Genomic DNA, 17,419 nt, shown 5'->3' on the forward strand with positions numbered 1-17,419 from the left:
ATGTTAAGAGTAGCCAAAAGCCCCATTAAAAAAAAAAAAAAAATAGCCAGGCGTATGATCCCAGCACTCGGGTGGCAGAGGCAGGTGGATCTCTGTGAGTTCAAGGCCAGCCTGGTCTACATAGTGAGTTCCAGGATAGCCTGGGCCTCAGCGAGACCCTGTCTCAAAAAGACCAAAAAATAAATAAATAAAAAATTAAAAAATAAAAAAGAAACAGAGGATCTTACCAGAAAAGAAGTATTCTCACGATATGTGAACCAACTTCTCTTTTCCATCAGAATCTTTAGAGAATTGTAGAGAAGACTACAAGTCCTAGATCTAGCTTGCTATTTTTTACAGTGATTATATAATGAATTAATATATGTAAATAATTCAGCGTAGCGCTTGTTCCATAGTATATGTTTAAATATCTGCTTAAAAAAAAAAAAAAGATTTAGGGGCTGGTGAGATGGCTCCGTGGTTAAGAGCACTGACTGCTCTTGCAGAGGACCCGGGCTCGATTCCCAGCACCCACATGGCAGCTACAACTGTCCTTAACTCCAGTTCCAGGGGAATCCAAAGCCCTCTTCTGACTTCCGCGGCATTGCACGACATACATGCAGGCAATACACTCATACACATAAAATTAAAAAAAAAAAAAAAAAGAGTTGGTTTTGGTGGTACTGAGGATTAAAGCAGGGACCCACAAATACTAGGCAAGTGCTCTACCCCTGAGCTACACCTGTAGAGCTCTAGAAAAGATTTTGATGAGCATATATAGATACTTAAAACATGACATGATATCCTAAATTTAGAGTTAAAAACAGACAAGGCATGGAAAGAACAGAGCTCAAAATAATAATACAAACCATAAAGACCAGCCAGGTGTGGTGGCACAGGCCTTTAGGAGGCAGAGACAGGCAAGCCTGGTCTACAAAGTGAGTTCTAGGTCAGCTGGGGCTACAGGGAGGCCCTGTCTCAAAAAGACCAAACAAACAACTAACCAAACCATAAAGATCTTCAGGACCACTATGGCTATTTTAAGTGGGCCACATATGTACTTCAGTTTCCCAGCAGCCAATGTGAAAGGAAAAACCTTGTGAGCTACATGACTCTTAATGTCTGATGGATAGAAACAATGTTTCAAACGAGTATGACTCTGTGATACCAGCGGCAGTTTTCTCAAGTCACTGGAGTCATGGCCTGAGAGCAGATGCAGTACTCCAGGAACATTTTGAAATAGTGTTTCTCAGTGTGGATAATGGAAAGACCAGACTGGAAAGAAGTGGTGCTTCAGTGGGAATGCCGATCTGTTGGTCCCCTCCTCATTCCAGGCTTTCCTCAGATGTTTCTCCTCAGCGAGGCCTCACCTGACCCCACTCTCCAAATTAGCACTGTTCATCACACTTTATCCTCTGCACTGCTTAATTTTTTTTCAGAGTACTTAGTTCCAGAGGACTCCGCATCAATTAGAACACAGGCTGAGGGCAGTGACACAGGCTCAGCCTCCTTGCTCATTATTGTATTCTTAGACCTAGCACATATCAGTTGTCCAGTAAAATGCCTGCTGAATGAACAATCTGTAATCTCAGCACTGGGAGGCAAAGGCAGGAGGATTACTCAAGTTCAGGAGCTTAAGACCAGCTTAGGCAACACAGCAAGATATCTTTAAAAAAAAAAAGTATTTCTCAAATCAGGTTTGGTGGTACATGACTTTAATCCCAGCACTCCGGAGGCAGAGGCAGGAGGATCTCTGAATTTAAAGCCAGCCTGGTCTACAAAGTGAGTTCCAGGACAGCTGGGGCTACAGGGAGACCCTGTCTCAAAAAGACCAAAAAAAAAGCAAAAACCAAAGAAACAAACAAACAAAAGTATTTCAAGAGTTCCAGACCAGCTGGGACTACAAGGAAACCCAGTCTCAAAAAGACAAAAGACAACTGCTTGCTCTCTAACTGCACTATCAGGGTGCCCGGCTTTAGAAGAGGGAGGTGTACTGTTCCTTTTCTCCTCACAGCCCTGGGGACCTTTGGATCTTCCTTTTGTCTCTATGGACTGAGCTGGTGTGATACAAACGGAATCACACAAACCATGAACTCTGGTATCTGCCCTTTCACTTATGTCACAATGTTTTCAAGGTTTCAAGGTTCTTCTACATCAGCTTCCCGCTTTTCCCTGGCTGACTAGTATTCCAGTGTACATATCACGTTTTGTTTATCCATACTCCCACTGATGGCACACTGGCTTGTTTTTTGAGACACAGTCTTGCTATGAAACCCTAGACTTGCCTCAAACTTGAAATTTTTCTGTCTCAGCTGGGATTACGGGTACGTCATACCACATGCTTCTTGTTTATACCTTTTGGCACAACTACCTCGAATCACCCCTAACAAAGCACAAGGGTTTTAATTTCTCCACATCTGCACAGTACTTACAAATTTCCTTTTAAAATAGTTTTAGCCAGGCATAGTGGCACATGCCTTTAATCCCAGCACTTGTTAATTTTTTAATTTTATGTGGATGAGCGTTTTGCCTGCATGTATGTAAATGTACCCATGTTATGCAGTGCCTGTAGAGGCCAGAAAAGGGCATCAGATCCCTCTGGAACTGGGGTTATAGATAGCTGTTAAGCCTCCATGTAGGAACTGAAGCTGGCTCAGTGGTTAAGAGCACTGGCTGCTCTTGCAGAGGACCTGGGTTTGATTCCCAGAACCCACATGGTGGCTAACAACCATCTGTAACTCCAGTTCCAGGAGATCCAACACCCTCTTCTGGCCTGCATGACACAGGTGCACTTACATTCACACAATATACTCATACACAGAAAACAAAAATAAATTAAAAAAACTTTCTTGAAAGTGTTAGATCAACAAGTGACATGTCTAGCTTAAGAGAGTTATGAGCTGGGCAAGCTATGTGTTTGCTCATCCTGATTCACTGTTTATCAAGATCATTAAAGGAAGGTTCCACCATATATACCTAGAGATGAACCAGGCATGGTGGTCCATGCCTATAATGCCAGCACTTGGCTGAGGCAGGATGACTGTGAGTTCAAGGTCAACCTTGAGACCTTATCTCAAAACCAAGCATGAAAACAAATGACCACCCCATCCAATGCCTCAAAATGGGCAATACTCCTGCAGCTCCTCTGTCAATGTGTACTGTGGGCCAGGCATGGTGGCACACACCTTTAATCCCAGCACTTGGGAGGTAGAGACAAGCGGATCTCTCAAAAATTTAAAAAAAAAAAACAAAAAACTATCAACAGGGAAAAAAAGTTTACCCAAAGAATGAGAGAAGTCATTTGCAAATGTGAGATGGGATTAGTATCTAAAACAATTATGGTCCATCTGCAGCACAACAATAAAAATAAACTAACTGCTGTGGAGAACAGTGTGGCAGTTTCAGAAAAATTTAACCCTAAATCAGGAACAATGGCTCACACCTGTAATCTTGGGACGTTGAGACAGAAAGATCACCATGAGTTTAAGGTTAGCCTGGAGTATAGAAATCCTATTACAAAAACAACAAAATTTATCACAGAATTATCACATGATCTGGCAATTCTAGGTCTGAGCAATCATGTTCATCTCAGCTCTTCAGACTACAACAATTCCAGGGCAGATACTCAGTATTTGCTGAGCTTAAAGGAATTTACAAAGAAAAGGATTTCAATGAGTGTCTATCATCAGATGCCAAAATATTGGCTTTAAATATTAAAATAGAAATTGAAGGAGAAAACACTGAAGGTCAGGGTCTCTTGACTCAACCCCTGGCAAGGAACTCAAGACTCCTTCCAAATGTGTGAGTGAAAAGGCCTGGAGGTGGGGAACAAATCCTTTTAGTTCTTGAGGATGCAGGTGGACAGTGATGCCCGGGGCTGCTACTGAGTCCCTTAGGAATGACCAAAGTAATTCAAGGCCACGGAAGTACTGCTGCAAAAGGAATAAAAATTAAAACCTGGGGCTGGAGAGATGGTTCAGTGATTAAGAACACTGGTTGTTCTTGAAGAAGACCCAGATTCAAATCCCAGCACCCAAATGACAGCTAACAACTGTCTGTAACTCCAGTTCCAAGGGATCTGACAGCCTCTTCTGTCCTTCGTGGGCATTGCACAACACAGTGCACTTACTTACACTCATACACATAAAATAAAAATATTAAATAAGAGCCGGGTATGGTGGCGCATGCCTTTAATCCCAGCACTCGGGAGGCAGAGGCTGGCAGATCTCTGTGAGTTCAAGGCCAGCCTGGTCTACATAGTGAGTTCCAGGACAGCTGGGGCTACTGGGAGACCCTGTCTCAAAAAAAGACAAAAAAAAATTTAAATTTAGTTAAAGATTAAATTGAATCACAAAAAAGGATACTGTGGGGTATGTCCCTTACCTGAATGTATGACTGATATGGATATAACATCTGAAGGGAAATTCCATCCCCATGAGGTAATATGAAAAGATCAGTAATATACTGACCTTCCAGTTCTTAATAGCTATGCAGAATGGAAGCCTTTAGAATTAACTAAGCCAACCAAACTATAAGTATGAAACAATATTGAATACCCAGAGGAAAGTCAGTTACTGGCCTAAGTAAGAATATTCAGATGTAGGTATATTAACATTCATACCATGTGGAAGATTTATGATTCAGGAGCCTGACAGTAGACTATAGGGACTCCTGAAAAACAAACCTCCAAGAGCCTAGCAGTTCCTGATAAAATGCAGACTATTCAGTGAAGATAAAGGTGTCACCCAAGACATCTTTCTCATTATCAATCATCAGAGAGTCTGCAGCAACTTCTATTTCCAAATACACTTACAGAATTGCCTTAAGAAAGAATATCTCCAATGGCCCAAGGGTATGGTTCAAAGGAAGAGTCCATGCTTTGGAACTATGAGGTTCTGGGCTCAATTCCCAGCAATCACTTTTGTTGAATATTTAAAGAGTATGTAAATTCTCATGTGTATTGCCACAGTCTGGTGAGGAGGGACCCAGGTCTAACATGACTGGTCTATTAACTATATTTTTTATTTTTGTGATTCTCTGGCATCTGGAGCTCACTGTCTGTGGAGGCCTGCTCTTCCAGGGTTAAGCTAGTTCCTAGACTAGCAACCACTTGCCTACAAATGTGCCTTTAATAGTCAAACAACCCAAATGCAAATCCATTACCCTTTCCCTACCCCACCCTCAACTTCATTTCTCAGGCTCCTGCATTTTAGCATACTAACTCTGACCCTAAATCACTCCCAGACCAGGTACTGAAAAACCAGGCACCTTCTCTATAGTCCAAAGCACACTAAAATCATCCACATTCTAATCCTAAACTTGCTTTCCCTGCCCCACAGCCTTTCCCTTGTTCCTTAGCTCCTTGACTGTTCCTAGTGTCCCAAGAGTTTTGATAAAAGCCTCATGGAAGAAGTGAAGAACAAGTTGGCCAACTGAGCTGAAATACATGTCGCATTTGTAGCTGATAACAAGGAACTAGACATGAATAAAAACTCTATTATTTGGATGAATCACTGACTTGGGACACTGCCAATAGACTTGCAATTGGTATAAAAGTGGACGTGGATCATAAATAACTGGACAAGGATCTCCTATGGAGGGACCTGCTTTCTAGAAATGACTGACACAGAAACCTTATGTTAAGAGACTGAAGGTGACTGGAAGCAGCAAGTTTAAGAGCTAAGTTGATCTCATGAAATGGCAACCAAGGCCTAGGAAATTACTGAAAGAACTGTCAGTAGCAACAGGCTCAGCAGTGACATCTCCCACTGGGCCCCACCAAAGCACAAGGTGTTAATAAAATCACCCTGGTTGCTGACAGTATAGTTCCATTTTTTTTTTTTTTTTCCTGTAAGTAACCAATCTGTCCTTCCTGATGACAGGAAGTAGGGTACCTCTGCAGTGAAACCAGAAGTCTACTTCAGGGGAAAAAACTTTGGGCTAAAATTAATGATAAATAAGTTTGACAGTAGTAATCATTTCTCTGCATAGTATGAAAGTGATTAGAACTGAATGGAGTTGTTTGAGTCAATTCTAACAAAAAAATTAAATAAGGGCTGTTGAGATAGCTCAGTGGTAAAGCTGCTTGCTTACCAAGCGAGCCTGGCGATCTCATATAAAAGCAGAAGGAGAGAAGCAGAATTACCCCTTACTTCCACACATATGCTGTGGCATGTACACAGAAAAATAGATAAAAACAGAAAAAAGCTGGGAGCTTATCAAGCAAGAGCTCTCATGTATGACTGCGTGATAACAGTCACCACAAGGCTATCAGAATCAGCACCTTTCAAAGGCTACTGCAACCTTAAAAAATACTTCCACAAGCTGGGCATGGTGGCTCATGCCTTTAATCCCAGCAGAAGCAGGCAGATCTCTGTGAGGCCAGCCTGGTCTACAGGGAGACCCTGTCTCAAAAACAAAAAACAAAAACAAAAAAATACTTCCACAACAGTTTGTGTGCCCGATCTCAGACTGGTTACCACCCTTATTATCCACTCTTGGAACCAAGCACTATTCCAGCAGAGTATGTTATATGACCCTATTTTTGGTCTTTACAAATGTCTCCTGCTGTCGCCTCTTTGAACAAACAGTTTAACCATGGTGTGTTTATTCCTATTGTAAGGTGCTGCTATTCTCAAATAAACAGCACTTTTTTTTTGAGATGCTGTCATTGAGGTTGAAAATACATGCATAAACCCTGTCTTCCAAGCTAAGTCTAGACAATAAGGGCTGATGAGATGGCTCAGTGGGTGAAGGTGCTTGCCACCAAGCCTGAGGACTTGAGCTTGATCCCAGAACTCACATGGGGAAGAAGAGAATTGAATCTTGCTAGTTGTCCTTTGATCTCCACATGTGCTCTGTGGTTAAGTGTACTGCCCCCCCATAAATAAATGTTAATTAAAATACATAAAGGCAATAAAAATAAAACTAATAAATGGAAGAAATGCTCCTTTGCTGCGGCAAAAAGAGCAAATCACCAGGTGCTACAAAAATTCAGGAGATGCTTTAGGTACAAAAGATTAAAAATTCAGACGTCCTTTGGGGTGAAGGACTTACAAAATCTTTTCTGTTTCATTATTTTTGAAACAGGGTCCTACTATTTAGCCACAGCTCACTTGAAATTCAGAGACCTGCCTACTTTTGCCTCCCAAGTGCTGGGATTAAAGGCATGAGCCACATGCCTGGCTTTCATCCTTTTCTGAAGTCCTAAAGGAGAGCTGGAGAACCATCAAGCTAACATCACTTTAAAAGAGGAGAGGTGGGAGCCTTGTTTCTGGCTACATGGAATAATGCTATGCCTTTTGTTTTGTTTCTTAGAATGGATCTATATTGGGAAGCAACTTGTGGGAGTGCCTGAAAAATACAGAATAATGTAGATGAACTGTGATAGTTAACAGGTTTCTAAAAGGTGCCAAAATGTGATGGCAGTTTATCTACTGCTCTATCCTCTCTCAGAGCATTGTAAAGAGCTACATGTTTAGTTATTGCGATGAACATAAAGAGACAGAACAATCAGACGACATGGCTATTGACAAAGGAAAAGAACAAGTAGGTGTGACTTGGCAGGCTACATTCTGGATGCTTCAGAAAACACAGTGGATGGTCAGAGCACAGGTTGTGATACGTGTAAAGCAGTCCATTTCAATGTGACTGTCACTCCCATGACCTAAGCTTGGAGGACTCAACACGTCTCATTCAAATGAGAGAGCATCCAGCTGTGCTAGAAGTAACTGGACAGGTAGATTTTTCTTCCCTCCCTCCTTTTTTTCTTTGGGGGGGGGATCTTTTTGAGGCAGGGTCTCCCTGTAGCCCCAGCTGGCCTCGAACTATGTAGACCAGGCTGGCCTTAAAGTCACAGAGATACGTCTGCCTTTGTTTCCCAAGTGCTGGGATTAAAGGAGTATGCCATCATGCCTGCCTTTTTTTTTTTTTTAAAGAGGTTTATTTACTTGTAGTGTAGTATGTGTGCATGCATGTGTGCCTGAGCTTGTGTGGAGGTCAGAAGAGTGTATCAGATCCCTTAGAGCTGGTTTGGGAGACGCCTGGCTTGTCATGTGAGTGCTGGTATCTGGACTGCAGTCCTCCTGATTGCACAGTAACTGCTATTACTCTAGCCATATGCACAAAATAAATTAAAAGAAAAAAAATAAAAGATGAGGTCTTATTCCTCCAAGATAGCCTCATCTACTAGGCTCACTAGTGCCACCATACTCAGTTCAGGCTTTTGTTTCTTTTTTGAGACGGGGTCTCCCTGTAGCTCTAGCTGGCCTGGAACGTGCTGTGTACATCAGGCTGGCCTCAAGTTCAGTGCTCTACCTGTCTCTACTTCTCAAGTGCTGGAATTAAAGGCATATGACACAATGCCCAGTTTATTTTTTTGAGACAGGTTTCTCCTGTAGCCCAGGTTGGCCTTGAACTCACTATGCAGTTGAGGCTAATTAACCCTGAACTCCTTGATCCTCTTGCCTCCACTTCCCAAGTGTGACGTATATCAGCACACCTGGCCGTATTTGCTTTTTGATTTTGGTCTTTGTTTTGGAGACAGGGTCTCCCTGTAGCCTCAGCTGGTCCAGAACTTGCTATGTAGACTAGGCTGAGAGGTCTGCCTGAGCACTGGGATTAAGGTATATGGCACCACACCTGGTTCCAGATTTGTTTTGGTAAGCGAAGATACATCCATAGAACTAACATCAGTGTGCTGAAGACATCCTATTCGATGAGCAAGGACCAAAGTGGAAGCTGCCTGAAACCATGGCAGAGCACTAAGAAAATGAGTCTTACAACTAGAGCATACACTAAGAACATGCTCCAACCAACTAAGCAATGGGAACCAACTTGCATGTTAACATATGCTACATAACAGACCTCTTTTATTTGGCGGTGGGGTGTGTGTGCATCTTTTTGAGAGAGGGTCTCCTTATAGCCCCAGCTGGCCTCGAACTCAAGAGATCCACTTGCCTCTGCCTCCCAAGTGCTGGGATTAAAGGCATGAGCCACCACACCTGGTAACAGGTCTCTATTTTACATTTTATTTATTTTTATTTTATGTGTATGAGTATTTTGCCTGAATGTATGTAGTACACCAATGCCACGCAATGCCTGCAGTGGCCAGAAGAGGGCACCAGATCTTCTGGAACATCTGCTGTGTGGGTCCCGGGAACTGTACCCAGGTCTTCTGCAAGAGTAGCCATTGTTCCCAACTGCTGAACCATCTCTCCAGCCCCGTAAGAGATCTAATGTGAACGGAGCCTGAGGTATCCAAGGGAAGGACAGCTTTTAGAACAGCCAGAGATTCTCATGGGAAAAACGCATAGGATGCAGGATGGATATATGGACCCAGCAGTCTATGGGAACGTCCACTGAAGTACCCAACCTGTCAAAGTGATCTTTAATAGCTTTATACTACAATTCTGTGCCATTCTTTTCTTATAATGTAGTTTGGGGGGTACTGGGGCCCTTTTTACTGGGAACCAACACCTCTCAAATCAGGTAACCTTGAAAAGAAGTTATTTGAATCATGAAATAACAAAGAGATATCAACTTAATCTATACACCTTAGAGAAATGTTAAGCATCACTTAAATTACTAAATGTTATTTATGGTAGATAATGTGTTGGGAGGGGTCAGATAATTACATCACAATTTTGTTTGACCTAGAATCCTAATGGTATTGCTATCTTGTATAATGTAGGAGTCACAGGGAAAATTAATATAAACTTATAAAATTTGGAATACTGATGCTGATGATCTAACACATAGAGAGACTGAACTGAAGCCCTCTCAGGATGTTATCCCTATGGAGAATTAGCTTGATTAATTTTTGAACTTGACTGATGGATTAACTACGGTGCTTTTTTTCTTTTTTGGTCTTTTTGAGACAGGGTTTCCCTGTAGCCCCAGCTGGCCTAGAACTCACTATGTAGACCAGGCTGGCCTTGAACTCACAGAGATCCACCTACCTCTGCTGTTAACTATGGTTCTTAATAACTAAGCAGGTATATCCATTAAGAACAAATAATCTGAGCCAGGTATGGTAGTGCACACCTTTAATCCCAACACTTGGGAGGCAAAGGCAGGTGGAAGGTAGCTATGCTCACCACTATACTACCAGTGCACATGGCAGAGGCAGGTAGATCTCTGCGAGTTCAAGGCCGGCCTGGTCCACATAGTGAGTTCCAGGCCAGCTGGGGTTACAGGGAGACCCTGTCTTAAAAAGAGCCCCCCTCCCAAATTTTATTATTATTATTTTATGTGTATGAGTGTATTGCCCATGTTTGTGTAAGTGTACCTGGGTTGTGCAATGCCCACAGAGGTCAGAAGAGGGTGTTGGATCCCCTGGAACTTGAGTTATGGATGGTTATTAGCTTCATGAGGGTGACAGGAACCAAACCCAGGTCTTCTGCAAGAGCAGCCAGTGCTCTCAACCACTGAGCAACCTCTCCAGTCCCAAATAATCTTTTCTAAAAATGAATTTTGATTTATTTATTTTTATTGAGTATTTTGTCTGCATATTTGTAAGTGTATCTGTACCATGCAATGCCTGTGGAGGCCAGAAGAGGAAATCATATCCCCTGGAATTTAGGATGGTTGTTGCCCATCATGTGGGTGCTGGGAACCCAACCTGCATCCTCTGTAAGAGCAGTCAATGCTCTTTACCACTAAGCTATCTCTCTAGCCCCAAGAACAAATAATTGTAAATAAGGGAAGCAAAAGGATTAATAGCAGGTCCAATGGGGCATAGGCTGTTTTATGAGAGCCAGTTCTAGCAAGTCTGGAATTGGCTAGAGCTGATTTGCTAAAGTTCTTACATGGCACTGACCTTGGTGAAGATAAGACATGGAACACACTGATTTTAAAAACCACAATGAAGCCGAGCGTGGTGGCGCTGCCTTTAATCCCAGCACTTGGGAGGCAGAGGCAGGTGGATCTCTGTGAGTTCAAGGCCAGCCTGGTCTACAGCTGGGGCTACAAGGAGACCCTGTCTCAAAAAGAAAAAAAAAAAAAAACCAACCAACCAAACCAAAAGACCCCACAATGAGATGCCACTTCATACTCATTAGGATGAAAATACAAAATAGAACTATTTGTAAGGACATGGAGAAACTCAAATGGGAATGTAAAACGGATAAGTTGCCATGGAAAACAGTACGACAGTTTCTTGAAAAATTAGGCCACGTGATCCAGTAATTCCACTTCTGGGTATATACTAAAAGGAAATTTAAAGGACCTTGAAGAGGTATCTGTATTATCAGGTTCATAGCATCATTATTCACAGAGGTCCATCAGTGGGTGGGTGGATAAATATGGTATATACATACAATGGAGTACTGTTCAGCCTCATAAAGGACCGAATTCTGAGCCTTAATGATGTTAATCTAAATAAGCCAGATATAAAAGGACATAAAAATACTCTACTTACTGGGGCTAACGGAGGAGAGATTGGGAGTTACTGTTCAGTGGGTACAGTGTTCAGGGTGGGATAAGAAGCTCTGGGTAGGTGGTTATGACTGCACAACAGCAAGATGTAGCTGACACCACTGAACTAGACATTTAGTGACTAATAAGTGCGGGCATGGTGGCTCACACCTGTAATCCCAACACTTGGGAGGCTGAGCCAGGATACTGAGAGTTTGAGATCAGCCTGAGCTATATAGGGAGACTGTCTCAAAACAACCAAAAAGGTAAAATAATATGGCTCATTTATGTTATACATAATAAGCTTTTTTTTTAAAAAAAATAAGGCATTTGTATCAGTTTGTTAGTACTTGTAACATAGATATGATGCTACTTATTTATTAATGCCTTGAGACAGGGTATGTATGTATGTATATATGTATATTGATTTGTCTTTGAGACAGGGTCTTGCTGTAGCCCCAGCTGGCCTAGAACTATGTAGATCAGGCTGACCTCGAACTCACAGAGATCCTCCTGCTTCTGCCTCTGCCTCCCAAGTGCTGGAATTAAAGGCGTGTGCCACCATGCCTGGCTGCATATAATGTTTATTTAACAAGACCTCTGGAGAGCTTTACATCATATGCCTATGTAATGAAAGCTGAAAGTCCCGAGTTGATGGTATCTCTGTGATTACTACAATAGGCATATGGCTTTAAGGGGCCTACTCAACAGTTAAGAACTTGTGATTTTTTGAGTTGGCAAAAATTTTTCGATAGCAGCCATACCTCTGATGTCAGCTTCCCAGCAATCTGCATTCTCTTAATTTCTGCAGGAGATTTGACCAGTCGGAGACGCTGTATCAGCTGTTGGACAGCCCGAACCTTGTTCTTGCTCCTGGCTTTGGCCTCAGTCAGATGCTGCATGTAGTTGGAGTGAAGCTGGGCATGGGGAGGCTTCATCCAGTCATACCAAACCATGTTCGTCTCAGCTTAGTGGGAAGTCAAAAAATAAGTTTAAAACTAACAGAGGCTGGGGTACACTCAGGAGTAGAATGCATGCTTAGCACTTATAAGGGCCTGGGTTCAGTCTCTAGTTTTAACCAGCAATATAAAATAAAATAAAAAATAAATAAAATAAAGCTAACGCTGGGCTGGGTGTGATGGTGCATGCCTGAAATCCCACACTTGGGAGGCAGAAGCAGGAGGACCAGGCATTTAAAGTCATTCTCAGCTGCACAACGAGTTCAAAGTTGACCTAGGCTACATGAGACTCTAACTTGAAAAATCAAGAAAAAAGAATCCCAGCGCCAAAACTGGACTGTAGCTCAGTGGTGGAGTACTTGCCTAGCATGTGGCCCCGACTCCTTTCCCTAGCACTGCAAGCTGCACAAGACATCCCAAACCAAAATGAAACACAAACATAAACGGCCTAGCAACATAACAAGGAATATCAACTGTCATTGTGACTCGAACCAGAAGAAACTGTAAAATCTGCTATGTGGAATCCTGAAGCACTGAGTAGTACTTTCTCAAGGCTGAAGCAGCTGATGAGCATGACAGAAATCACTGGAAAGGTCATTCTCTGAAAATGGCAGGATATTCTGGGATATACAGCTTTCTACAAAATGTCAGTGTTCTTTATAAAGATGATAGCTGGCACTAAGGCTTTAAGTTTTGATTTTGTTATTTATTAATTATTAAAGTAACAATTGAACAACTGTTCTTCATCACCAGTGCTGATCTGAAGGCACTGTTGAATTAGTGTAGGTAAAAAGGGCAAAGTGCTCAGCTAATGACTTAGTGATCACAGGATTCTACTGCCTCATAAAGCAGTCAGCGCCAACACAAGGTGGATCTCTCATTTTTGGAATGATTACTGTCTATTTTGTTGAATCAGTCATAATTCACCTTTTTTTTTTTTTGGTCTTTTTGAGATAGGGTCTCCCTGTGAGCCCCAGCTGTCCTGGATTCACCATGGAGACCAGGCTGGCCTCGAACTCACAGAGATTCCAGCCTCTGCTGGGATTAAAGGCATGCACCACCACACCTGGCCCATAATTCACCTTTTTAACTTTAAAGGTTTAAGAAAATGGTCTATTTCTCCCTGAGATTATGATATAAAGGCTTGTTATGAAAATGATGCACACCATTTAACACATGGACATATATGATTGTTTTTTCTAGCAGTGGGTTATGAATGACATTCGTAATTAAATCTGCAGGGTTGTACATCTTTTTTCAAAAAATATTTTATTTGTTGTAGACCAGGATGGCCTTGAATTCAGAGATCCACCTGCCTCTGCCTCCCAGTCTTGGGATTACAGGCGTGCACCACCACGCCTGGCTTTATTTATTATTTTTATTTAATGTGTATGAGTGTTTTGCCTGCATGTATGTAAGTGCACCTGTGTCATGTAAAGTCTGTGGAGGACAGAAGAGGGTGCTGGATCCCCTGGAACTGGAGTTACAAACAGTATTGGCCACTGTGTGGGTACTGGTCATCAAAACTGAATCCTCTGGAAGTACAGCAAGTGTTCTTAACCGCTGAGCCATCTTGGCTCATATAAACTCAGTCCCGGGCTGCACATCTTATATGATTAAAAGTATTTGGGACAGGGGAAGGGAAATAATTCAGGAATCTTTAACTGCGTATACATTATGATGTTACAGATTAAATATTTTAAAATAAAAATGATGTTAAATGTACACTGCATGGGAACACTTACCTTAATTACAATAGATATTTGTTGCAACTTTTTTTAAAGATAGGGTCTCACTATTAGCTTTGGCTGCCCTAGAACTCTCTATGCCTCCTCAGAGCTGGGATTAATGGAGTATGCTACCATGCCTGGCTGTTGCAATTTAAAAAAAATTAAACAATATTACTTGTTTACAGTGTATGAAATCAAAACTCAGCCTTGGGTCCTGGCACATGCTAGGCAAGTGATATACCATTAGGTTGGAGCCCCAGCACACTTTTTAAAACATGTAAATAAATTTATTGCAGATTACTAGTATTTTACAGTGTCTAGTACTTTTATGTAGTAAACTACTAACATTAAGTATAGTGTATAGGGGCTGTGAGATAGTTCAGTGGGTAAACGTGCTTGCTTACAAAGCATTATCCAAGATCCCCTATAAAGGTAGAAAGAGAAGCCACACCACAAAGTTGTCTTTGATCTCTATACACACGTTGTGGGGCATGTGTCTCCCCACATTAATAATAATAAATAAAATAAACTTTAATGAATAGTGGATTTAAAAAAGGCTAGTGAATAAGAAATCCTTTTGAGAATCACATCTGATGTATCTAACTCTTTAGGGTTAATGAAATTTTGACTGTCAAAGATGACAGGCAGCAGCTCATTAAGAATTCAAAACGCCAGAAAGAAAAGGCTTTTTTGGATTCATTTTATGTGTATGAGTGTTTTGTCCGCATGTTTGTAAGTGTACCACATGCATACCAGTAGAGGGCAGAAGAGGGTGTTGGATCCCCTGGAACTGGAGTTACAGATGGTTGTGAGCTGTCACGTGGGTGCTGGGAACCAAATCTGGGTCCTTTGCAAGAGCAGCCAGTACTCCTAACTGCTGAGCCAGGGCTCCTAACTGCTGAGCCATCTTTTGAGCCCCAAGAAAATGCTTTTGTCTCTGTATTCATGTGGATTCCCCTAGCCCTTGCCCCAGACATGTCTCATCATATAGCTTAGGTGATCATAAACTTTCAGAGATCTTCCTGTCTTGGACTCCCTGAGTGTTGGGATTACAGGTGACTGCCACCATACCCAGCAACAGCACCTTTTTTTTTTTTTTTTAAAAAAAGTAAAAGACATGCCTCTTTTCAGGATGCTCACAGAAATACTAGTACAATAATTATTTTAGAAAATTAGCAAGGAATGGGCAAGGAAGGTCCAAATCCCAGCTTGGCCTGCAAGTTCACTTCTGCTCTTGTTACCTTTCAGTTTGGGTACAAGGTGCTGAAATTCTTCGAGTGTGTAGGCTTCATCCACTCCAGTAAGAGCTACTGCTCCGTCTGTGCCAGATCGAGGGCCATCCCACAGTTCTCTAGCAGGGTCTCTCCGGGGCACAAAAAGCATGGCTTTATGAGAAGGTAACTGCTTCCCAGAGAGGCTCTGAAGCACCAGAATGCTGTCAGGCTCTTGGAATCCACACAAGTACAGGAAATTGTTGTCCTGATGGAAAGGGTAGGGGATATCATTGGTCATATAGTACGTAGGGTTGGAGAGCACAACCACCGTGTGATCTGTTCCAGTGTGTCCTTGTGTTTCCTTGTGGATCAGATCCATGAGCTTGTGTCTTCGAAGTGCATATTCCACCTGAGATAATCCTGGTGTCACTTCCCCTAGAAACAGTAAGAAAAACCAACTAAGTGATGCTTTGAATGGTTGTTCTGCCAGAGCACTTAAAGTCCCTTTGTATTAGATGGAGACATTCAAATTCATTTCCTTTACAAAATATTTTTATCATTTTTATTTTATGTGTATATGTGCACTGCCTGCATGTAGGTAAGCGCACTGTGTCGTACAAGGCCCTTGGAGGAGAGAAGAGGGCGTGGGATCCCCTAGAACTGGAGTTACAGTTGTTAGCACCATGTGGGTGCTGGGATTCGAACCCAAGTCTTCTGCAAGGACAGTCAGTGTTCTTAACCGCTGAGCCATCTCTCCAGCCCCCTAAGTTCATTTCTTTAGTTTATTGTAAATTTAATAGCATACAGGGAATTGTGGACCCAGGTTGGGTTCCTGACACCCACATCAGGTGGCTCACAACCACCTGTAACTCTAGTTCCAGGAGTTCTGATGCCCTCTTCTGTCCTCTGCAGGCACCTGTGTATATGTGGTGCCCTCTTCTGTCCTCTGCAGGCACCTGTGTATATGTGGTGCACACACAGACAAGCAGGCACACATACAAGTAAATAATATTAAAAAAAAAATTGTAGTTAAATGTGAACACACACGAAAAACTGGAATTGCGGCCCCATAAGATCTTGTTCATTCTTTTATCCACCTAATTAAATGTTTATTGAGTATTATGTGGAAGGCATGCTAGGCATATAATCAAAGTTTCCCTGGATCAGAATATTTTGAATATTCAATATAGTATCTCTATACAACTTCCCTAAAAAAATGCAAGCTTCACAAGGACAAGTAAATGGGGGGAAGGAGTGGCTGGAGAGATGGCTCAGCGGTTAAGAACACTGACTGTTCTTGCAGAAGACCTGGGGTTCAAATCCCAGCATCCACATGGCAGCTAACAACTGTCTGTAACTCTAGTTCCAGGGGATCTGACAGTCTCTTCTGTCCTCTGTGGGCATTGCATGACACGGGTGTACTCACCTACGTGTAGCAATACACGCATACACATAAAATAAAAATAATAAATAAAATATTAAAAAAAAAGTAAATGGGGGGCTGGAGAGATGGCTCAGCAGTGAAGACCACTGGCTGCTCTTGCAGAAGACTTGGGTTCGAATTCCAGCACCATCATGGCGCTAACAACTGTCCATAACTCCAATTCCAGGGGATCTGATGACCTCTTCTGACCTCCAAGGGTACTGCATGACACAGGTGCACTTACATGCAGGCAATACACTCAGAAAATGGAGTATAGTGGTCACTTGATTTGTTAAATGATATGTAGTTTTGGCCACAATAGTTAAATGATGAAAAGTTTTCCTTAATTTCAAGACCCACGACAAATTTCCTCCTCTGAATTCTTCTTTTTTTTTTTTTTTAAAGATTTACTTTTTTTATTTATTTTATTTAAAAAAAAAGTTTTTTTTTGGTCTTTTTGAAACAGGGTCTCCCTTCTGTTCTCCACGGGCACCGAATGACACGGGTGTACTTACCTATATGCAGGCAATACACGCATACACATAAAATAAAAAATAATAAATATTTAAAAAATGCGTACGTATTTCTTATGATCACTACTAGTTTACAAAAACAAGACACTGGGGCTGGAGAGATGGCTGTGCCAGAAAAATGAAAGTAGGAGAACCTGAGTTTTGATCCTCAGACTCTATGAAAAAA

The 17,419-nt window shown here is 41.9% G+C and overlaps 1 protein-coding gene across 5 annotated transcripts in view; it reads right to left on the bottom strand.

Annotated features, from left to right (window-relative positions):
• Positions 1–17,419, bottom strand: part of Xpnpep3 (X-prolyl aminopeptidase 3) — a 63,003-nt gene that overhangs the window by 18,286 nt on the left and 27,298 nt on the right. For all 5 annotated transcript variants that reach the window (XM_008844818.3, XM_029569160.1, XM_008844820.3 and 2 more), the window contains 2 exons: positions 15,325–15,732; positions 12,159–12,361 (listed from right to left, as the gene is read on the bottom strand). In XM_008844818.3, the coding sequence (XP_008843040.1) occupies positions 12,159–12,361; positions 15,325–15,732 (611 nt within the window). The remainder of the gene's footprint in view (positions 1–12,158; positions 12,362–15,324; positions 15,733–17,419) is intronic.

Source organism: Nannospalax galili, unplaced genomic scaffold, assembly GCF_000622305.1.
Source record: "Nannospalax galili isolate Female #2095 unplaced genomic scaffold, S.galili_v1.0 scaffold180, whole genome shotgun sequence".
NCBI lineage: Eukaryota > Metazoa > Chordata > Mammalia > Rodentia > Spalacidae > Nannospalax > Nannospalax galili.